Genomic DNA, 24838 nt, shown 5'->3' on the forward strand with positions numbered 1-24838 from the left:
TGTAATCCAGGAATTGGAACCTAGCAGGTGAAACAAAGGTTTTCATGACATACCAGTAGCATGAACAGAAATCAGTGCTTTTTATGTAGTAGACTTTGTAATAGTGGTTTGGCTCTTAGGCTATTTTTTTTTCTTGTAAAGGTTCTTTGCTCTGACAATTAGAACAGTATGCAATCTATGTAAATTAGTCCAGATTAAATAGAAATCAGAATATACTATTCCTGCATTGAGGCAACTTTTCACTATGAATTTCAGGAGAGCTTTTAACAACTAAAATACATACAGAAATGTTTATTTTTCTTCTTTATGAGATATCTATCTCATTTTTCACTTGACAGATACAGAATTTCACAGTCATATACAGAATTAACTTCTTATAATGACAAATTTGATTAGGTATAGACCAGAATAATTTGTGTGGAACTGAAGAGCTGTATTCTTATTTTGCCTACAGCCCACCTCTCTCTATCTCCTTCCCCTTTTAACTTAGGTAGTTGGCATTCATACCCATTTTCAATTCTTATGCAACCTCCTGAAAGCTTAGGTTTCTTCAGAGATTATGATTAACATTAGAGCAATCAAGAAACTTGATATACATTGTGGGTTACTCCAGCGGCATTCTCTTCACTACATTATGAAGAAAAGTAAAAATGTTACTTCATTAGGCAGTTTGGTTTTTTTTAGTGTTGTTTTTTTTTTTTTTTTCCCAGTAACTATATTAAATCGGAGAAGTGGAAATGGTAAACATAATTTAAAGAATTTAGACATGCTGTACTGAGTGTTGAAAGCCTGTATCTAGCTTGCTAATTTTTAAAATAGTCAAAGAGCGAAATATCTTAATTTGTAGTAAGTTTTTCAAAACTGTAATAGAACATTGTCCCAAGTAAGTGCATTAAAATGTGCATATCTCTCTTTTTCAGACAAGAACAGGTCAGTGTTTTGTATCAGAACATACACATAGCAGAACCAAGATTAATCCAGCCATATGAGCATGTCATTAAGAACTTCATCCAAGAGATCAAACTTCAAAGCACAGAGATGGAAACTCTGGCCATAGCAGTAAAAAGGTATCGTGAATTGTGTTTCTAGTTCAATTCTGTAATTTCTTTTTTATTTCTCTTCTCGTGCTTCTTTGGATTAGACTACTGAGAGTTAATGCCAAAACATGCCATGCAAAGTATTTATGTAAACAGAGTTTTGAAGTTAGTTTGTGTGCAGGCCCTTGTGTGTAAGCATATATAGCAACCTGCAAATGATTGCCTGTTCATATGGTAAATTCTGGACCAAATTTTTGCAGACTCTGTTGTTAGTTAAATGCCTTAAAACATTTTGACTCCTCTTCCTTGGCTGCAACTTTGAATTTTATTGTACGTGTCTGCTGTACTTTCATTTTAGAGATAATATTTTTGCTTTATGAACTTCAAGGACTGTATTTACCTGTTTTAACTACTTGGCACTGTCAGTCTCACATCATAACTGACAAAACCAAACAGATTAGCTCAGAACAGATACCTTGCATGTGTGGGTGATGCAAGTTGCTTTTGAAGTTTCTTCATAGGATAACAAGAGGCACCTTTTATCTTTGTAACTTAATTTTAAAAATGCAGATGTATTTCATGCTAATCATCAGCTTGCAGCTATTATTTAAAATCTAATTTGCCAGTATCTTCAAAATAATTTGGGGTTTAGGTTCCCAGCCACACCAGTTTCAAGGTCTGGGCAATGTTAAACTGTTCTCTGTCTTTCTGTCTAATTTGTTTCAGTTGAGGTAGGCAGATGTGTTTCACACAGTGTTTCTTTCAAGCTGGAGGGCAATTCCTAAGCAAATATTTTCTTCTAAATTTTAGAGCTCAGGACAAAGCAGCAATTCAACTCAGTGAGTTAGAGGAAGAGATGGAGCTACGGATACAGGCTGCAGAGCATAAAGTTAAAAAGGAAGTGAGTATTTTATATTTACAGTATTTCACGATTACTGAACTCTCAGTGATCTTAAGCAGGATTGATGGCCATGTGTGGTTTTGATCCTGATGGAATATGGAATATGGCTCATATGGCTGGATTTGATCCTGACTCAAAACTGCTGTAAGCAGGGCCTGGATGAAAAAACGCTATATATGAGATGAAAAATGAATGATTTTAATGCTTTCCTAAAGAGAGTATCTTCTTAGGTGTAATAAACCAAGCAAAAGTAGTCTTTTCTTTTTGTGGAAACATACTGGTCAAGAGGAGTTTCTTTCTGAGACCAATATTGGAGACAGACTGGATAAAATGATATTTTAGCACTAAAGAATGTAATCTAGTTCTCCTAGAAAAATAATTTATGTAGAATTTAATGCTTTGATTATTTGATCCTGCTTTCTATATCTGCTTAGAGTAATGATCTTTCTTTCCTCCATTCTCCTGCAACTACATTTTAGAGACTTAAGAGAGGGTAACTGTGATGGCAATATGTGAGGGCCTCTGAGGGCCTCAAATTTAATGGGAAATTCTGGTTTGATCTGCTCAGTTTTAGCTGTTGTTTCAACACACTTGTGGTCTATATGAAAAGGAGTAAAAATCCTCTTTTCTTACCCAGGGAGAGATACATTAGAGCCGCATGTAACTGCATAATTCAAAGGAGCAAGACCAGCTCCCTCTTTCATTTTGAATTGTTACTACATTCATTTAAGATAAGCCAAACTTTATATGGGCATAAGAGTTTGTGAAAGTATTCTAATGAGGGTATAAGAAATGCATTAACTAAAATATATACTATGGACACAATTATTGCTTGGTTAGACATGTGGTAGATAGATTTACTTCAAATAGCGTTCTTTCCCATACAGGAGAAAACAGTCTTACCACACCATAAAAGTGTTCCTAAAACCAAAATATAATGGCATAAAAATCTTAAAGATATCACGCCTCCAAAGAAAAGTGTGGTTTAACATGTTTAACTAGTAGTAATGCAGCTCATAGTAGAGATAAATTTTCATTTCCAGAGAAGCTAAGTTGTTAATGTCTAGAAAACAAACACATTTTCTCTGAAAAATTGCTGTCCTCAAAAAGTGATACATCACTGAATAAAACCACAGAATGCCCTCTTTCACTGTTTTAAAAAGATGTCTGGGATGTGTTTGTTTACTCAGTACAGTTATGTACTGGTCTTATGCAGAAGTCAGTCTTCTGTGTATTGTGTACATCTAGTCTGTATTCTCAATCACTCTTTGCATCTAGCTATAGGTATAAAAGATGGTCTGTTTACTTGTTTCTCACAGGGCTTTTTTCATTTTCACTCTCCAGTGTTCCTTGTAGCTCCTAGCTCCACAAACCGCACCTATTAAAACGCCCTGAGAGTAAACGTTAAGTTATTTACTTTGTGGGAATGTACTAAGCCATTAATCTTAATGTCTGTAATCAAGGCTATTGTTTGTCAGAGTGATCTCACTCATGCCACTGGGACACCTGCTTCTGCATGAGCCTATCCTGTATTTTGTTTCTTCAAGGGATCCAAACAGTTACCCAACAATACTCATGAGTGTATGTAGTTGGCAACAGTAGGGGAATCCAGCTTAAATTGATTACTTTGATTATCATTTTAACATAGGAATTTCAATGTCACCTATGGGAAATTCTAATTCTGAATTCAAAGCAAAATCCATGTCTGCCTTTTCCATGTGAAAACTCAACCTGTCTCTTTGGCTCCACTTCTCAATGCTGCATTCTGACTTCTTGTGTAGTGAAACTGGAGTCCCTGGGGAGCGACTGGAGTGAGAAACACACCAGTCAATAGCACACCACACACACTATTCTTATCATTGTGATTGATGCACAAATTGGTTTGATATCAGACTGAGTACCATATACAGGTATTGGTATTTAGACTGAGCACTTGTGCTGGTTTCAAACACAGTGAGAAAATTAAACCCACTCCTGTTGTCAGCTTTTACCCTTTCTGCTCCTTCCAGTAATAGAGGAAACTGGCATTATAGTTTACTGGAAGGCTGCAGTAATCACAGCAATATTAATAATGTAGGCTATACAAGGGAAAGAGGGCGTTTGACCCACAAAAGGGCATTCACCCCTGAACATCTCTGTGGGCAGTACTTGGTGCAGTCTCTAAATACAGGCACATATCCTGCCATGTGCTCTGGTAAAAGATGGCACTGCTTCCATTTCCATCTGCTGAGACCATCATGGTAATGTGGATGGTATTGAATAGACAGAAGCAAAACCACGCCCTTGTCTCTGTTCCTGGGATGGTACAATTTATCTAAAACTAGAGATGCTGTTGTCTGCTTGCGTTTTACTGACAGGGGCCTGTAATGTTCTAGCACTTGCAAGAAAAAAAATTAAAAAGAAAAACAGAAGTAAAAAAGTAAGTGACATTGAGAATGTTAAGCACAGGAATCATGAAAGAACAACACTGAATGGACCCTTATCATTGCTTTCATGCCACCATTTTCTTTGAGTGTTTTACAAGTGCACTATAATTACAGAATCAGAACCTATGGATCTTAAGGAAGGGACAGAATGGAAGGACACATTTGTCTAAGTAAAAAGTATGCTTTCCAAACCGATGAATGAATTTTCTGATAAACATTTGAAACCTGTCTTAACTTCTAATGAGATTGAAAATATTGCAGGAGAAGAAAAAAGCTGAAGAAGCACTAAATGAGCTGAAGCGGCAGTATGACACTGAAGTTGGGGATCTTCAGGTGACAATAAAAAGACTTAAAAAGGTGAGTTGAAGTCTGGTGAGATTTTTAAAGTGTTTTAAGAGATTTTGACCTTATGAAATGCCTCCCTCAAGATAGATAATCATAATTGTAGGTTTCTAAATTAATTTTTATTAGTAAATGGCAACTGCAGATAACTTTTAGGTTGTGTTGTCATCTGTGCTTTTGTATTGATGCTGTGTAATTTGTTGAAATACTTAGGAAAGGGAGCAGCAACTATTACCTAAATTCTGTATCTTAACAATTTTCTAGGTCCATCAGGTTGTTAACATTGCAGTTACCTAGTCTTGTGTTTGGTCCATTAGAAATAGTCCAATATATTGCCACTTAGTATTTGTAAATTTTAGATAAAGATGGAATTGGCAACCCAGATATAGTAATTTACATATAATGCCATTTAGTACCCAACGTTATGTATATTGCCTTTTAGAGCTCAGCTGCAATCTGATCTTATAATTTGATACCTAGTAATAAAGTAAAATGAAATCTCAGATAGGAATGATATTTTGTAATATGGGTTTAATTTTGACCTTGGTTTTTGCTTTAAGTTTTACCAGAATTATAGTGATCATGGTGGATATATTTTTTTGGGTTTTGTATTTTATTGCACTTAGAAGAACGTTTGTAGAAATTGAAATTTATTACAAGAAACATGAGAGTTTCTTGTCCAAGTGTTACATAACTGATGTAGTAATATTTTTTTATAATTTTTTTAGAGTTACTGTTTCTATCTTAACAGCTGTCTTCTGTGTCACTAGTAATGAATGTTTTATACCTAAAGAGTGCAAAATGCATATAAATTTTCTAGAAAGCCAGTGATTTTTAAAATAATGCTAGTCTACTAGTACATTTGGAAAAATGCTTAAGTTTTAAAAGCTTTAGTAACTGTAAAACCTTTTAAGGACACTTATTGTGATTTCCATAAGGTGTTTTTTTTTTTTTAATCAGAACAGTCAAAGACATTAATTGTGTATTTTTTTAATACTTCAAGCTGGAGGAACAATCCAAGTATGTCAACCACAGGGAAGACGTAGTTGAACTGAAAAAAAGAATACATGATATGTTGCTGGTAAGAGAGTATTATTATTATCAACATATTAATTTAGTCTCAGTTTTAGTGTCTGCAATACAGATTCTTATACTTGTGGGGATTTGGGTTTTGATTTTTGTTGTTTTTTTTTTTTCTTTAAATGTAATGGTAATCTTTCTAGATTACATTTAGTAATGGTAATCTAGAAAGTAAACTTTTAAAGTGTTGGGTAAGTGTACATGGATCTGTTAAATTGAAAAAAAGTCTTGTTAAATGTATACACATTCTATGTGGGATGTTTAGAAATGGCTTGAAAAGATGGGGTCCCATTTTTTTTGTAACTGAATGGAAAAATAAAAGTTAAGAGTTTCTTGCATGTTAATTTACTGACTTCTCTGTTGATTTAGCCTTCTTTCATTTTCTTTCCCTCTCTATGCCAAATCTTAGAGTGCTTCATTTTTATGTAACTTCGATGATTTTTATTCTACTATTATAAAATATCAACATTTTGTAGAGGTGACTATGGCAGCTAACATCTAATATCTTCCTTTTTTTGCAGGAAAATCAGAGACTTAAGAAAGATCTCTTAGAAGCACAGACAAATATAGCTTTTCTACAGAGTGAATTAGATACCTTGAAAAGCGAGTATGCAGATCAGTCTTTGAACACTGAGAGGTAAGTACTTCTTCTACATGATAATATTTTCAAGGAAAAAAACAAAATCTATTTTCTGATGTAATTATTATGTATGCAGTTGGCAAATGTTATTTTCTAAATTTGCTCTAAAGGATAAGGACATATTTGATATCATGTCATCAATGCTGTTCATTTTTCTTGTTAGGTTTCTGAAAGAGCAAGTTCTGGCTATGATGCTAACTCTCACAATCTTGCAACAATATCCATTGATTTGAGTGGGACCTTATTAGTAATAAAACAACAGTACAGCATCAAGCATTTTTTTTCTTCATGGCTTACATTCACATGAGGATCTGTATGAATATTAGGGAGAATAGTTTAGGAAGCCTTTCATGTCTGCCTTAACCATTTGTTTTTCTAAAGTATTGAATGCTACTTCTAGTTACTCTTTTAATGGAGCAAAAAAGGCAGTTTCATTGTATGGTTATCATCAGATAACACAAATTATATTTCAAGGGAAAAGGCGTCAGTCCCTATGGTTATTTTGTACAACTTTCATTTTTTATTCACATTCTTTGTTGAGTTATAATGGCAGAGATTAATGAAGTCATTTTGTGGGAAACTGCTCTCAGCATATTTCAGCATAAGTGTGAACTCTGCCACTCTGCCAAAGGCAATATGGCAAAAATGTAAGAATATGCTGTTAAGTATAAGTTCATTTAAGTTTGGTGTTTGTTTTTAGTTTGTGTTTTTTTTTTTTTTTCCCAGGGATCTAGAAATTATCCGAGAGTATACTGAAGACAGAGATAATCTGGAAAGACAAATTGAAATACTTCAGTAAGTTTTGAGAAATCCAGTTTTTAATTATCAAACTTTGTCCTGCCATATTTGGGATAAGTGTTTTTGCGTGCAAAAGGTCAGGGTGGAATTTGGGAAAAAGGTGCAAGTGAAAATACTGAAACAGCCTAAATTATCATAAAAGGTATTCTCAACTGTCATAAATGTTCTTGTGGTATTAACTCCACTGTGGTACTGGCACACTAACACTTCAGTTGGTTTCTTTCCATTTATTTTCTTAGTCTTACTAAGTTTCATTTCTTTCTAATTAGCTGAATGCAATTTGAGTCTATTCATGCTATCATAAAAATTATTGCCTGACTCCTTTTTCTTTTGGCTTTGGTTCTCCAGTAACTCCCTGTCTTGTTGTCTGGAAGGTACTGAGAGTGTGCATTATTATACAATAGGTGCACAAGAAGGGTCACAATGAATAGATTTTTTAAATATCTTTACTAATGTCCTCATCCTAAACATATTTTTTATTTCAAGCACATTAATTATATTTGTCTTTACAATCACCTTTGCAATATTTAAAGAGTAGTCATTTTGTTCCTACAGTACCTTTTTTCCTACTCAGCTGACCAGAGACCATGCTGTACAAGTGAAAATGAGCTTCTTGGGTTGCCACTGAAGCCTAAAATTCACAGTAATTTTTTTCAGATAATTTGTTTGAGTATCTGTCAATACCTGTCAATGTGTTTCTAGTTTCATATTACTTTTTAGTATTTAGCTAAAGAAAGAAAGGGTTTTTTTAGAAGTATTTTGAAAATTTTTCTTTTTGAGTAATTACATAGCTTTTTGTGGTTTCTTGAGTTCTTCAAGTTAAACTGTATTTCCTTGTTAGATCAGCTAATAGAAAATTACATGACAGCAATGATGGTTTAAGAAGTGCACTTGAAAACAGTTTCAGCAAGTACAACAGATCATTGGTATGTATTTATTATTTTTTTATATTGTCATGAAAGGTATAAGAATCAACACAGCACATTTAAATTGGCACTTCAGTGGGTACTCAGAAAATTGTGTTTTATTCAGTGGACTCTCTGTGAGAATACTCCTGTGTAGTTTTGTTAGATTTTACTTATGTTTAATGGAAGTTTTATTAGAGTATAGGTGCTTTCTGAAGTGCTTTGGAAAGTGGCTATTTTTTAATATTCTGTGATATTTAATGAGGTGAATAAATCAACAGTTTCTCTTGTGCTAAAGGGTTTATGTTGTGTATGGGAGTGTCCTACCATTGACAACGCACTTTCTCAGAAAACTGCCCTTTTTTAGTAGCAAGGTCTTAACCTAACTTGAACTTTTGTCCAGGCAAGTCACTGGGAAAATCCATAGCATGGAATACTAATAGAGATCTTAGTTAGACCCTTTTGAGCTCTCAGAACTGCATTGGAGTTTCTTGTAGTAAATGTCACCTGATATCCTCCAAACTAGAGAAAGGAAGGCTTGAAAGTAAGAAAAAACCTACTCTACACCGTCATTTTGAAATCCTGTGAAACCTGTTAAAACTCTTAAAACTAATGATTGGGCATCATGACTAAAGCAGATAGCTTTTTTAGAAGGATGTGCCCAGAATAATGGGCCCCAAAGACAGTACTGGACAGGAAGGAAGAAAATAGGAATCAGGTCACTGCCTGTTTCCAGTATTCCATACCAGTGAACATGAGTGCTTTTTGCTGATACAAGCTACCAGAGCTTCACTACAGATACAACAATGGATACCATTTCCTACTATCATGCCTGGAAATATAAATTAGCATATTACAGAGGAGACAGAAAAAGCTGTTTCCAGTGAATAAATGTATGGAGGCACAGCAGAATGTACAAAATACTTTGTCAAGACCTTTCCTTCACGATCTCTCTCAAGAACTAGGAGGTAGCTCTCCTGAAACTAGCTCAGATAGTGACAGTTCTTTTTTTTCAGCATGCAATGATCTAAATAACACTTTTCAAAGCTTAGCATTTCAGAGTCTTGAGGTGCAGTCAATGAAATCATCCTCTTGGAAATTTCTGTTGTCTTCTGTGGTTGAACATGACTAGTACGTTCAGTATAAAGGCAGTGGTGAAGCCTAAATGCTATAGGAAATAAGCCTTCTGACCCTCAGTCATACATAAAGTATGAGGTTTAACTAAATGCAAGTAGCTAAATATAGATAGATAATATATAAAGAAATATATATTAAATACATCCAGCTTTTTTTCTCAACATTTATTATGTATCTGTTGCAGCGGTTAGCAAATACCTCACCAGGAAGTACCATTTCTAGAAGCAGTCCTAAATTTAATGGTGAACATTCTCCTTTAAACCCACGGTATGACAGGTAAGCCAGGCTTGCTTTTGTTAATTTGAGAATGACTTAGAAGAGCAGATTACTGTTAAATAAGAGAGAATAGTTCTGTCTGATTTAGAAGTAATGTGTGACCATAGCAAATGGTCCAAAATATACTAAAGTCAATAGGAATCTTATAAATTATTCCAGAAAGTTCAGGATAACTTTCTTCAGGAAGGCATAAACTTACGGAGAGGTCAGCCTCTTGTCTGGTCTTGACCTATTTTGATTCTAGTTTGAGTCTCAGTCTCTTTGTCTCCAAGAAACTATAATACTCTTCTGAGGACCTTTGTTAGATTTACTCAGTACTTGAGAAATCAAACATTTTTTGTTTTATGTTCAGCTTGTGTACCGTTTTACCCATATAATAATTATTACAAATGTGGGCCTGATTCTTCAAATCACCTCATCTCACACTGAAATGCAAGAGTAGAGAATGGACTTGGATATTAATGGGATAAGAGTACAAAACCAGTAAATTATCTAAATGCAATTAGATGGCCAGAGGTATTTATACTTACTGATAATACTTACAGATAAATGATCAGAACTTCCTCATAATTTCAGAGACTCACTGAAGACAGTGGGTATTGGAGGCAACCCTGACTGCTGTCATGTTATGCTTTCACACTTTTTTTTTTAAACAGTTAGATCCATCAGCAAAAATGTATGTCCTTATTCAGTTGATAGATTATCTTCTCTTTCTTTCAGTGGTAATCCAAACCATAGAGAGATCTCTAATAGAGGTCTTAGTAGTCTGCCAGAAAGAAAAATATCCTGGATAGGAATTAAATTGAATTCTGCTTCACACTCCATTCATTCAGTAGTGTTCATTCTTACTCTGCTGTCTCCATGTGAGATGTGATTGCTGGTTGTCAAGTTTTGGTTGTCAGAAACACTTTCCTGTCTCTGAATGTACATAAACCCAATTCCTTAATGTTGGACCCTCTGCAAATTTTTAGAGGCATCCACTCCAAATTGCATACTACATTCAGTAATTTTCTGAGGGATTAACTAAAACCTCTCTGGAGGTTTAGTTGTGTTGTTCTGTATGAATATTTATTAGTACATGGCACATGGTGCAATGCTTGCATTTCCACAAAAGTGAGAAATACAAGCCACTTTAGAAGAAAGTTTATGTTGTAGGAATGAAGCTTAATCTTAACATGTGTGACTTGATAGTATCAAAAGAAAAAAAGAGATATGAATGTCCCAAAACCTGTTTGTTTTCAGTACTTTGTCTCCTGATATCAGATCAGCATTAAGAGGTATTGGTTTGTATACAAACATATTTTAAGCAATTCGTTGTAATATGTAAGATATTTTTTTTTGTCTGTAAGATTCATCTGGATCTAACTTGCTTTAAACATATATGAAATTCCCAGCATTGAATTCATAGTTCAGTGTAGTTGAGAATTGCCTCCTAAAGAGCTTTTTTTCAGGGAATGCCTGACAAGCTTAACTTTGTTATAGCATGCACTCTTCCTCAGTAATTCAGTGATTTGATATGGCTAGTAGGTGCTTGAATGCAAAGACCATGTGCGTGTTGATATTCTACAGCAAAGATCACATTAATTCATGTGATTATTCATTAGCCTGAAGGGTTGTAAATTAGATGGTTCTAAATGTTACTGCATAGGACGATGATGCCACTGTTACCCCCATTTGGCCAGGTGCAGGGAGGAATTCAACTCAGTAACAACTTCATAATTTGGTGATTTTACCAGTGTATTCTCCTGTGTTGTGCCATCACACGGGAGCCCCTCTGGGAGCAAGCTGTTATTACAAGGATTGATGCTGACCTTGTCTGATTTAGCAGGTCAGTGCATCACATTCATTCCCAACAGGGCTAAGCAAGACCCTCTCTTCTCTGCTATGACTTGGGGACCTTTACTGCCTCACTTTAGTTGATGCCTATCCCTGTCTTGCTGAAGGAGCATTAATGATTGTAGCCATTGTAACCTTTTTTATAAGATTGTTTTTGTAGGATTCACTCTATTAACCTTCCTTTTTGTGTGGTTTTATTTCCATCAATAAAACCTTTTTTTCTTTAAGCCATACTGTCATTGCAGCATTCATTAAAATATTTTTATATATTACAGTATCCAGAATGAAAAAAAAAAAAGACTTTTAAAGGAAAGTTAAGGGAAAAGAGAGGAATTCTGTGTAAAAAGTTTAGGTCTATCAAACTGTAAGAAAATTACTCCTGAACTTGGCTGCTCCATCTTCTATATTTATAGCTGTTTCTTATTGGCATGCATGCCTCTGTGAGCAAATGCATTAATTTAAATGATATACAGTATGTCAGGGTTGTTTTATGTCTTACAGTAGGCCAAAATTTTCTAAAACATTGTATGCATTTTTCTTTTTCTCATGTATGCGTAGTACACCACTTTCTGAATGTTTTTTAAGATAGGCTTTTTAAAATTAACAGATAATCATAATTACTGAGACTTGGAAAGTCATCATCAGTATCATAGATTAAATAATTTGACCTGAGCATCCCAAGACATATGATTGAGAAAGGCAATAAAGGCAAGATAGGAATTGACATATGTCTTAAACTTAACATCAGCATTTCTAAGAATTCACTATTCCAGACGGGCTCACATTTTGTTGGGAAGAGCAGTTATTTATTATTTGGAATAATTTATTTTTCCCCTCCAATAATTTTTTTATTAGGTCATCTCATTCGTCATGTGTCGATGAAGATTATGATTCTTTAGCTCTTTGTGATCCGATGCAAAGGATAAACTGTGAAGTTGACAGCTTACCTGAGAGCTGTTTTGACAGTGGTTTGTCTACCCTGAGAGATTCAAATGAGTATGATTCAGAAGTGGAATATAGGCATCAAAGGACTTTTCAAAGGTCACAGGGTATGCAGGAAGGTTTTGGTGGTGATGCTTCTGAAACAGATGTAAGTGCCAGATTTATTTTGTCTCTGAGAAAAGACTTTGATTGGAGACAAAATTAGCTTTCTGTTTTTAAAATAAAATGGATCTTTGCTCACAGGCCAGTTAAAAGTACATATTTTGGTCATACTTATTTAAATTAATTAGTGAACTTTTTTTTGAGAATGTATAAGTAGTTCTCTTTTTGTTTTTACATTTTTTGATACATTTTTGAGGTAATAACTTCATTTTTGAAGTTTATGTGTTTTTTGAAGGTTGTTAAACTCTATGCAGAAAAGAGCTCATTATCTAATGATAAAAAATCAGGCAGAAATAAAAGAGGTTTCTATTCCCTTGCTCTTACTGTGCTGTGGCAGTGGAGATGGTATGAGATAGCCTGTAAATCAATGTGTGCTAACAGTATTCTAAGGTCTTGGAGAACTAAAAAAATCTAAGAAAGTGTGTCTGTTTTATTAATAGTAATACTGAAAGAGTTTCTGAGAACTGCATAGTAAAAATAATATCAAGCACAGTAGAATATGCTCTTTTAAGGTAAATTGTTTGCTGTGGATTTAGTAGACATTAATCTCTGTGGAGACTTGGCTACAAATAATGTTGATTACAGCTGTGCTCTACTTAATTTAGCTTGCGTAGTAATAGTATAAAGAGTAATGGTTTTGGGGAAATTCTTAATGTTTGCAAAATAAGATTTGAAATAAAGTATTGTCTCAATTGTTTTTATGACTATGTTTTAAGCTGAAATTTTTATATAGAAATTAGTTTACTCTATTAGAGTACTGAAAGAATAGATGCCAAACAATAAAAATGTTAAAAGACAAAATGTAGATTATACTAAACTGCAGAAATGAATGAGAACAGAATTATCACAGTATTTTGATTAAAATTGCACAGTTGTGTCTGTTCATTTATCTCTGTTTAATCCAAACTGTTAAAATGTTTTAATCAATCTTGGCTGTGGCTTTCCAGAAAAACATACTTTTCTCACCAAAGAACTAACTCATATTTTCAGGTTCCAGAGATCAGAGATGAAGAAGTGTACAATCCTGCTAACAGCACTGTAGTTTTAGACTGGAAGCCCTCACGACCAGTTAGTCGAAGCAGCTCAGTTGCTTCAACAAGGAAACACATACCTGCTCTCACTCCTCAGGTAACCAGTTCTTCAGGGGAAAAATGGAAGAGAATGATACAGAGGGGTGGATTTTTTTATGAGTTGTTACAGAGGGATTATTTTTATTTTCAGTCAGATGCAACTGAATGCACTCCAAAATACCCCAGTACAGAGAAGGCTTACAAGATTGTTCTTGCTGGAGATGCAGCAGTGGGAAAATCCAGTTTTCTTATGAGATTTTGCAAGAATGAATTTCAAGGCAATACCAGTGCAACTCTGGGTATAGTTGGTGTTCTTAAAATATTGAAATGAATTCCATTGTTATTTTGTAGCAAAGAGGATGAAAAGCTTTGCCTTTGTGATTACTTGTTAGGGCTATACTGAATTTCTCATGCAGGCTGTGAAACCTAATTGAGTACTAAAGCTTAGTAATAACAGCTGTTTGTAGTGGATAATTGGGTACTGGTCTAATTTAGTTTTTCTTTATGAAGCCTCTTCCTGAACAACACAAAGCACCAGAGGAGGAATGTCAGTGTAAGGAACTTTCTGTGTGTGTATGAGCTTTTCTGCATTTTTCATTGCTTTCTTGTTTTCTCAACACTTCCCTCTTTCCTTAGTATTTCATACTACCCTTTGATGTCTTTCATACTATTTCTTCAAAGTGTTATTGAAGCTTTGGTTTAAATACAGCTAGAAGGATTTCTGGCTTCTTCTGTATATATATATAAACTTAAATCTCAAGTATTCCAAAGATTGAATTTTGTCTTCCAATCAAATCATACTTAAATGTTTGTTTTACTGCCTCGTCAGGATTCTTCTGTTCTAATTTATCTTTTTCTTCCTTGGTATTTAAAATCAAATTTTTTATAAACATTTTAACTTATTTGATAAAACTAGTGAAATAGAGCAGCGAGAGATATCCTGTTTGATGTTCAAGATACAATTTGTATTAATTCTTCTGTGAAAAGGCAAATACATTCAGGGGATTATTGCAGCTCAGAAGTATGCAAGGATGACTGACTGAAATCTCATAACCTATTAAAAGAGATGAATTTTGGATAAACTGTTGTATGTAGCCCCTACCTTTTAAATTTTGGTGGTTTCTTTAAGATTATTGATGGTTTTTTTTATACTACACATAATTCTTTTCAGGTGTGGATTTTCAAATGAAAAGACTAATTGTTGATGGAGAACCTACAGTGTTACAGCTGTGGGACACAGCTGGGCAGGAGAGGTTAGTGATCCTCTGCACTTAGCTTATTTGAATTCTTTTGTTTGTAAAAGTCATTTACCTTTTTTCATCTAGCTGAAAAAAAACCCCAACATTAATTGTATGGTCCATATGTAAATATGTGTAAACTGATGCAGTTTTTCTCTGATGAGACCTCAAGACAGATGGAATATTTGTGTTAGCTTCAGTGATGCTTGAGGTAATCTTTTCTCACTATAGGGAGAAATAGTTGAGGTAAACTAAATCTGTGTGTCCCTCCTTGGCAATACTAAATGATGGAGTAGATGCATATGGTTTCTTCTGTTTTTAGTCTTTAGCTTTCTTTGTTCTTATACACCTGTATTTTTAAGCAGGCTTTTTCTTAGAGATTCCCTTCCCTTCCTACCTATCTCCTGTTCTTTCCTTCAAAATCATGGTCCCAATTCTATTGTATTTAATATATAAAAACTTCTTTCCAAAGACTTTGGAATTTTGCCAGCAATATCTTTGTATTGCTGAATTTATATCCAGGATTCTCTAAAATACTGTATAGTTTCCGCGAAATCCTATGACGTCTTTACTTGAGAGCCATTACTTCTTTACCGATAGCTTTTAGGGCTTATTAAGAGGTTAATGTAGTGCCGTGGAAGTCACTTTAATATGTTCATTGACTAAGGTTTGTGTTGGACTGTATGTAGGTAGGGATCCAATCAGTCTCCTGTCATGTAATAAATTTGTGAAGAATATTTTAATATCTAGTGTAAATACCTAGTTACTGTACTTAGTTGAGAAGGTTATATAAAGTTCATTACAAAGATGGCTGTAATTGATCATGAAGTCTTCAAATAATTTTACTGGATTTCTATCCTTTTCAAAAGAAGTAAAGTGAGCCAATCAGTTTAGGAAGTTACATGTAGGTGGATCATAAAATCATAGAACCATTAAGGTTGGAAAAGACTTAATAATATTAAACTGAACTATTGTTTGATAATGTGGCCTTATGCAAATTTTCTATTTTTTTTTCTTAAAGATTTCGAAGTATTGCTAAATCATACTTCAGAAGAGCAGATGGTGTCTTACTACTATATGATGTAACATGTGAAAAAAGTTTTATTAATGTGAGAGAATGGGTGGATATGATTGAGGTAAGACCCTTACATATGTTAGAACTTAGAAGCTATGTTTCACTGCATTATTCGTTTTTTTATTAATAAAATTATATTAGATGTAAATTGTAGTTATGCAATCTGGAGGCTGTCATAATAATAAAAGCTACATGGAAGTCCTAAATGTATCCTGACATACTCAGTTAGAATTCATTCTGCTATGTCTTTTTGTGTTAACGGATGTTGTGCAATGACACTCTTCCCATTCACTTCCTTTTAAAAGGAATATGGTAACATATTTCAGATAACTTCTTGTGGATGGCTTGAATATTCCCAGGAGTCTGTATTTTAAACCAATATATTAGATTCTGAAAATTAGCTATAGCTCAAGTGAAATTTTCAGTATTTCTTTCTACTTCTTGATTTTTTATTTGAATATGAATTTGCATTAAGTTCAAGGGGTTTTTCTCTTGTGCTGGGGATGCTTAATAGGAGAGGAAGTGACAAGCAAAATACTTAGTTCATCTTTTGTGAAAGCATTTTCTTTTAGTGATGGTATAGGAATTGTTTACTTTTCCCTTAGTAATTTTGTCATACAGCATTTAGATGCAGTAACCAATAGCATTAGATTAACTTAACACATTAAATTCCTTTTTGGGAAACAACGATTATGGGAATGGAAATGCATCTTTGCAGGCTGATAGTTAAGCTGACTGCTTACATTTTGAGTGGTTTATAGAAAGTTCTCAGCATAGCTTTCATAGTTTGTCAGTTTTTTTCTACTAGTGTGCAAGACTTTGTAGAAAGGAAATTGATACGACATGATGATGTTAGCCACTTCTTTGTATTCTGAGTGTTCTAGCAATAAGGAAATAAAATTCTCCTCACAGGATGCAACTCACGAGAATATCCCAATTATGATAGTGGGAAACAAGGCAGATCTCCGTCAAGATGTCATGGAACAAGGGCAAAAGTGTGTGCCTATAAACTATGGAGAAAAGCTCTCTATGGTAAGGTCCAAGTGTCCCTCATTAATATAAAATGGTCTTAGGAATGTTTGGTGGATTAAATCACATCTCTGTGTCTGCTGAGCTGAACTTCATTACTGGCTGTGGAAGACTTCTCAGTCTTTCTTGTAAAAAGGTGGATGGACAAAGACTGAGTTTTTGTGCTGCTGAATAGAAGTTGCCAGTTCAAATATGAAGCACACTTTGACTGATTTTGTCTGTCCAGATTTTGTGTGGAGTATTTTCATATTCAAGAGCCTCTCTTATATTCCTGCCACATGTGCCAAAAGAAAAAAGGAATTCTTTGTCATAAATAGAAGTGTGTACAAGTTATTTTTTGCATGTATTTATATGGGTGAAAGAGATGTACAAATCCTTTATTTTATAGAATAATAGGAAGTATCTTAAGGGTCTTGAGTAGCTGAGTGCTTGCACAAGTGATTGATTATACTGGGGCAGATACCATGTCTGTTACTTATGGAATGATGTTTTTTTTTGTTAACCTACAGTAACCAGATTGTGTAATTACAACAGCTAGCAAGTTAGATGAAGTAACCTGTCCTGGACACTTTCTTATATTTTGCAGTCATGTGGACAAGAAGATTGAGTTTGAGCATTAAGCTTACAATATGGCTTTTATTCAGTTTATTAATTTAGAATATACTGATTATAAGCCAGAAATAATTAAAAAACAATTACTGTTTTATTTCACAGTACTAAAGAGAATGTGTTGGACAATAAAGAGCACTAGAAAAAATCCTGTTCATTTAAATGTACTGTCATTCTTTGTGTTATTCAGGAAAATATTTGTAATTAAATGTACCCATGGGAACCGTCTCAGGTCAGTTAGCTTTGCATTTTATTTTTACTCACAGACTTACAATGCGCTATTCTGTGAAACAAGTGCTAAAGATGGATCTAATATTGTAGAAGCAGTTCTTCATCTTGCTCGGTAAGTAGTTGTTTCTATTTTCACCTAAACACATCTGAGTATATTTTATAACAAGGACATTGTATGTGAATGCACATAGAAAGATACACATATACTTTTAAAATTGTACCAGTGCTAAAAAAAAAAATTTGAAAAGAATACTCTGTTAAATCATTATAGGCAAATGCAAGATGGGATGCATTCTCAGTTTAATGAAGTAACATTTTTGCTTGAAAATGTTACAAAGCTCTCTCAATAATTAATATTCAAACCAGGACTCAGTTACAGAGCCCACAATTTTAAGACCTATTTGCTGAATGAATTGCAATTTTAATTGTACATGGATTCATTTTCTTGACACATCCATAATTTATTTTGAAATGTAATAATTCTATGTGTAATTATTTTTTGTTTCTTTTACACATATTAATAAGTATTCAGTTTTATTACTGAACATTCTGATTACATATATTTTCTTTGATGTCTCCTTCTCTAAATTTTTTACAAGATGGAAATTCTGTTTATGTACATTTAGCACCCTGGTATTTCTATGATAGTGTGTGAGCCAAATATTACAATTCTACTACCTTTTCAAACCATTTTTGGTTAAAGTGTAATTTTGAAAGGCCAATGCTCTGTAACCCATAATCAATTATATGTGCACAGCTTTTAAGTCTGCATTTCTAAAAAACATCCAACAACATGCATTTTTTCTATTAAATTAAATTTATACTTGAAACTGAAGTTATTTGGTTTTATACTTAGACCTATGAACATACTCTTTTTCTATGGTAAAGTAAGAAGCAAATAAGAAACACTTCTCAAAAGAAAATGGAAGATAAATCAGAACATGGGGGAGTTACTAGATATTAAAAAAATTAGATTTTTATCACTATGAATTATATAGCAATGTCAGTATTATTACCAAATTGGAAACTTGTGATACATGTTGATTCCATACTAATTTACATAGTATTAGCTGTATAGTAGATGGTTATAAACTCTGCAACATATAGTAGGGAAAAACAGAAGAGTGAACATGAATAAAAATGTGTTAATTGAGCACATTTTTTTTGTTTTTGTTTTTTGCAGTGAGGTGCGAAAAAGAAGCGATAATCAAGATGATACAAGATCAGTAACCAGCCTGGCTGGGACACCTGTCAAAAAGTCAGCACTCACAAAAAGTTGTTGTAATGTTTAAATGACAGATAATTTTCCTTAACTAAATAACTTGTATATTTAAAAAAAAAAAACAAAGCCAACAACCAAATCAAAATATTTCAGTAGTTTTTCCTTTTTATTATGAATTTATACATTTGTATATTTAGAAGCGACACATAATGTTCAAAATCCAGACTCTACTTTCTACTCATTAAAATTTGTTAAATTGCTTCACCCCATACACTCTTTTTTCACTTTTTAAAAGTAATATTATTCAGTGCAATGAGCTCAGAATCAATGCTACAGTAGTCACTGCATACAATATTGTAATATATATTATTGTCTCTACCTGCATGTTTCTTTATGGCATTTGTATTTCTTATATATAGAACATAGTAATATCCAATATCAGTCAAAGATAAAGGAAAAATAACAGCTTCAGTTAGTTTAATCTATTTTTGATCATGTCTACTCATCTAGTTTTTGACAGCCTTAAGTATATGTTGATTAAACATTTCTTAAGAAAATTCCAAACCATTAAGGGTTGCCTAGGTCCAAGTAATCCCTAAGTTTAGGGGAACCAGAATGGCCTTTGTCAGGAGAAGACAGTGGCAGGTGCATGGTGTTCTGTTGTAGTTCTTCGAAAGTTGGCTAGTTAGAATGTATTTCGAGTACTGAGGTTTGACTAAGAAGTGAGAGGTAGACTTTATAACTGATTCTGCACAGCTAAGAGGTGAAATAAACATTTGTCTGGAATATTACAGTTCAAAATTCCAGAGAGAATGTAACACCTGTGATATGTAGGATTGCTGAAATGAGTTATGGTCCAATATCTATCTGTTTAGGCTAGGTCACTATTGTTACTAGAGTGATACAAGTTGTAATTTTTCCTTTGCTTTTTCAAATATCTTCTATTCAGTCAGTAATTGAAGGATTGTAATAGCAGGAGGATTGTAATAGGAGTCTGATTTAATATATATTTTTAGTGTATTTTTTATAAGTTTTAAATCAGCAGGCGAAAGAATTGCTGCACATGCACAAGCATTTGTATAAATTTTTCAGTAAAAGAGAACCCTGGAATGAGCAGCAATCACCTTAATGAGAGTTTCTTCACCTGATTTTAGAAAAGTTCTGAGAAACTTAACAGTGGGTGGTGGCTTTAGTCAGCATCTCTAAACACTGAACTTTGCTTAAAATAGTGCCCAAGAGTTCCATAGTGTAGTAAAAAATTATGGGCATTATAAATTAATGGACTGTATAAATTATTATTTATACAGTTAGTGATCAAAATTCAGTTCTTCTTGACGGTCACTGATTTTGATCAAAATAGGATAGGACCTTTCAGAGCCAGCAAACTGTTGTCTCCTCTGTTTCCATTAATAAAACATCTCCAGGCTGAAGCCTAGTTCAGTAAATCAAACCTGGATAAAGTTTTATCAACTGATGGAAAAACTGTGTGACTAGCAGCTATTTGCTGTATTTTATCAGCACTGTATGTCAACACTGTATGGCCTGCACTGTGTTATCTCTTGTATAAAATGTGGGGATCTGAGAAACAGGATGGTTCATAATTTACAAAAAATAAATGGTTTCAACTAGGGAAAGTATTGGTTTTAGGCATCCTTTCAAATCTGTAATCAGAGCAGCTAATCCTTGGATAATTATCAGAATTTTTTTCCCCAATAGAGAGAAATCTAATGCCAGAATGAATAAGACATTTTATTTCACTGTATAATAGTTCAGCCCTAGAAGACAAAACATGTTTGGTGAGAGGTTTTTGAAGTACTAGAAGAATCTTCACATGCTACCTAATTCCTTGCAGGAGATTTCAGGGTTGTAGCATCTTCCCACAGAGCAATAGAGGACACATCACTGTAGTTCTGAGACTTATCTAAAGCATGTGGCAGAGAATGCAGGACACTCAAATGTATCAGGAATAGGCCTAATCACATACATATTGGTTGCTGTTAACCCTATATTATTTAAGAAAAATACAGCTTCAGTTAGCTTCTTTGAGGAGATTAGCCAAATTTAACTGACTGCACTGATGAGGGCCTCCTGTGTTCTTTGTGTGAACCCTTCCCTTTCTCCATATGAATGAAGTGGAATAAAATTAATTTGGGATGTATTTGCAGCAGGGAGAAGAGAGAAAGATGATACAGTGCTTGGTTTGTGAAATGTGAGCCTTCAACATGTAGGCATTTGCATTTTCTTGGGATAAGATCATGAATAGTAGTTGTTACATTCCAAAAATGTTTCTCATTCAGTGTTGTTAGCCTGGAGAGCCTGGACTGGGGATCAGTGTTCTGTGTTATGTGTCCTGAGCTACTGTGTTTGACCAGCTCTGTGGTCTTGGCCTGCAGTAAATGAGGTGCAATGTTTGCCTAAACATTATTGACACACCTGCCTGAGGAAAGTGTTTTGGCTGGATACAGAGAATCATATAAAGTGATTTGTAGGAAGAATTTCTAGAAATGATTTTGTCCAGCCTCCCAAGGACCCAAGCAGAGATGGACTTTCACCAGCCCTAGATTTGGTTATCTGCTATTTGGGTAGTCAGGCTGTGAAAATGCCCCAGGACAGAGGTACTACCTCCATTCTGGGGAACATGTCCTCATACTTTTCCTCCTTTTCTGGATAAACATTTCTCTTCGTGTCCAAATTCAGTTCCCCAAATGACTACAAATTTATAACAATTTCCCCCCCATTATGTCATCTCCTGCTACTAACAAGAATTTGACTCTTAATCTTGGTGACTTCCCTTTCCCTTGGCCTTCTATCCACCAGTGTCACAACATCAGAAGTGTCTCTTGCAAAGTTCTGGGTTCCACATCTCAGAATTAGCAGCATGTGTGCATGTGTAGTAATTGCTTTTGTAATATTTTTATCATACAGAGGATGCCATGACAATATCCATGTTTGTTTTTATCCATCTTTCACATCCTGGTTGAAGGATATGAGTTCAGGGACCTACCTTCACACCAGCTTTTCCTTCTCTGCAGGCCACTGATGTTTTTGGTACTTCTGTTTTTAATTTATTTTAATAACCAAAATCTGTCTTATGATATTTAGTGAAATTATGTAGCCTGAATCAATTTATTAAGTTCTGTAATTTTTTTTGTGTCATGTAAAGCAACTTTAATTTAAAACAGTGTTGTTTTCTAAGTAAGATTCAGTGTTGAAGGTTGTTAGCTGTTAAAAAAGTTTTACCTTGGAGTAAATTCATGATCAATGTCTAGAGGACTGAAAAAGCACTATGAAATGGGGATATAACTATAGCTCAGTTGGAACTCATTTTAGAAATCCTGTGATGGTGAGCTCCATCATGTTTTGAATGTTCACATAATACTGTGTTGAATTTATGTTAAAGCAAAAGAACTTTGAAAAATATTTAAATCTAGACATCAAAGCATGTATTTATATGTGGATATAATGGATGCATAATTTTTTCTGTTCTTTTACTTTAAAAGGTCACCTTGTCTTCAGCCTAAAAGGTAAAATGGCAAACATCAGCTTTATGCTCTGACATGGTTGCACTATTGTCCTTTGAATGTTTTTATGGTTTTGTTTAGTACATAAGAACTGTTCATTTAACCACATAAATTTATTTTTTTAGTTAGTTAAAGTGTTCCCTTAATATATGTATTTATTTGAAAAGGAAAGGTCTTCTATGTTTTTCCTCATGATCTGTAAATAAATTATTTTTATTCAGTTGACATGGAAACATTATTTTATCCTGTATTTTTGACCCTTTTTAATTGTAATTTATTACACATTTCTGAGGCAATAATTTCTGACATGCTCCAAAAATGTTTTGATCACATAAGTTCTTGTAACCACTTTGTGCCTGTTTAGCATATATTACTGGCTTAATAAGACAAACTTCAGCTTCTAAGTTCTGTTATGGCTTTACATGGCTTAAGTATTTTTATGTGTAACTACTTTTGTATTGACTAGAAAATCCTCTGGAAAAAAAATTTACAGTTATAAATTTGTATAAGATGCTAAAATGTAATTTAAGAAAAATATCTATAGGCTGCTCCTTCAAGGAATATCACTCAGCTTTGCATACATGCAAATCTCCAAATAAAGTAACAGGTTCTGTGCTAGTGCAGGTGTTCCATATATCCTTTTAAAGAGGTTTTCTATTTTTTTTCCCTTATCAACTGCTATACAGCAATGGCAGGGTAGCATTTTTGGTAAAAATACTGCAGTCAAAGATCCCTGATTCATAAACCAAAGGGAATAATATATTCATGGTACTTCATTATATTATAAAGAAATGTATTTTCAAGATGTTTCTAGTTGTGTTAGATAATTATAAAAATGGACCAATATCTCATGTACAGTTCCAGTGGCCTTTACCACTGCCTCTGCCAGGCTTTGATACAGGGTGTAATTCTCTCTAATGCTGTCTGGGCTACTTACGGATTAGCAAAGCTTTTTAGAGTGCCAGTTATTTTATTATTTATCTTTCACTGTACTACTATCAGTCCTAATCCTTTCTTACTGGTATCCTTAGGACTAGTAATATCAGTATTTGTCATTATTAATTTTTTAAAACCATTTCTTATTTTGAAGAAACTTTCTGTAAAAAAAAATGTGGCTCAATATGTAAAGTATTATTGAGTTTGTACAAAGAAGTTCTTTCTCTGCAATTCTGCTCCTTGAGTTATGGCTTCAGATAACTGGACTAATACAAAATTAGTCATTAAGTGTCTGAGTAACAAAAAAAAACTAGCTGTGGATGTTTCCCACTGAATATAAAAAGAAGTATGTAAAATGTGAATCCATTTTCAAACTAATATGAGGAATAAATTGTACTCATTATGTGTTCATCTTTCAATAAAAGTATGTATATTCTATAAATCATGAAAAGATTTTTTAGATTTTATACAAATAAAACTGGATTTAGTGCAGCTTGTCCCTCCTTAAAACAACTAATCACTTCATTTACTGTAAGTTTGTATATGTGTGTTCAAAACTGACACCTTTCCTGTATTACAAATTACTGTATAATAAAATACGCTCCAATAGCCATTTTTCTTCAGTGTATATTCTTATCAGTACATATGAACAGCAGTCCAGCATAACATTTGTGTCCCATTAGCTTAATGTTGTTATTGTTTACCAATTTCTGCAGCTAGTTGTATGTAAAAGTGATGCAACCAAACATCTGGTATCTGGCTGTGTCCAAATTTTTAGCCTCAATGAACAGTCATCAGCTTTGAGCTGAGAAGTGCCTCTTGCTGTGATTCTCAACTAAATCTTGCTGTCTGTATTTACAGAGATGCATTTAGCCATACTGTCTCTAACCACTAAATGTGGTATTAGTAAAGTAAAAAAGAAAAGATAAGTAGCTCAAAATAACAAGCCTCCTGCATATATGCTTAATATGACTCTAGGCATCAAGCAAAAAATACTTAGGGGTACATATATCAAAGAAAAAATGCCCCAAAATACAAATTAAAATCTGCATCAGGTAAAATTGTCCCATTCAAATGTTACCATGAAATCAAAGAATCATGTAAGTTAGAAACGACCTCCAAGACTGAGTCCATTGGATAAGACCAAGTCCTGTTCTTCTGAACTCACATATGACTTCACTAGTGATTGGATTTGAAGCTAAAGCATGAAGGTGTGCTGCTTTCTGAAGCAGAGCAATAAGCCCTGGAAAGATGGGATGGGGCTGAGGAGTGCATCACTGTCAAAATGCCCTTTTCAAAACCTGATATCCTTTCTTTTAGAACAGAAGACATTAAATTAATTATCATGTTTGTTTTCCTCTTCATATTTTTCCCTATAATTTTTGTAACCTGTTCTTCACCAGCCACAAAAAATGAAGTTTTTTC

At 33.9% G+C, this 24838-nt stretch overlaps 1 protein-coding gene across 1 annotated transcript in view; it reads left to right on the top strand.

Moving 5' to 3' along the window:
- RASEF (RAS and EF-hand domain containing) overlaps positions 1 to 19225 on the top strand; it is a 28782-nt gene extending 9557 nt beyond the window's left edge. The window contains exons 2-17 of the mRNA XM_021534473.3: positions 921 to 1067; positions 1848 to 1938; positions 4626 to 4721; positions 5710 to 5787; positions 6308 to 6423; positions 7153 to 7221; positions 8066 to 8150; positions 9451 to 9542; positions 12234 to 12468; positions 13473 to 13610; positions 13704 to 13851; positions 14724 to 14805; positions 15812 to 15926; positions 16778 to 16897; positions 17770 to 17846; positions 18918 to 19225. Coding sequence (XP_021390148.3) covers positions 921 to 1067; positions 1848 to 1938; positions 4626 to 4721; positions 5710 to 5787; positions 6308 to 6423; positions 7153 to 7221; positions 8066 to 8150; positions 9451 to 9542; positions 12234 to 12468; positions 13473 to 13610; positions 13704 to 13851; positions 14724 to 14805; positions 15812 to 15926; positions 16778 to 16897; positions 17770 to 17846; positions 18918 to 19026 — 1798 coding nt within the window. The 3' untranslated portion in view covers positions 19027 to 19225. The remainder of the gene's footprint in view (positions 1 to 920; positions 1068 to 1847; positions 1939 to 4625; positions 4722 to 5709; positions 5788 to 6307; positions 6424 to 7152; positions 7222 to 8065; positions 8151 to 9450; positions 9543 to 12233; positions 12469 to 13472; positions 13611 to 13703; positions 13852 to 14723; positions 14806 to 15811; positions 15927 to 16777; positions 16898 to 17769; positions 17847 to 18917) is intronic.
- Positions 19226 to 24838: the final 5613 nt, after the last annotated feature.

The sequence above is a fragment of the Lonchura striata genome, chromosome Z (genome assembly GCF_050655825.1).
Source record: "Lonchura striata isolate lonStrDom1 chromosome Z, ASM5065582v1, whole genome shotgun sequence".
Taxonomy (NCBI): Eukaryota; Metazoa; Chordata; class Aves; order Passeriformes; family Estrildidae; genus Lonchura; species Lonchura striata.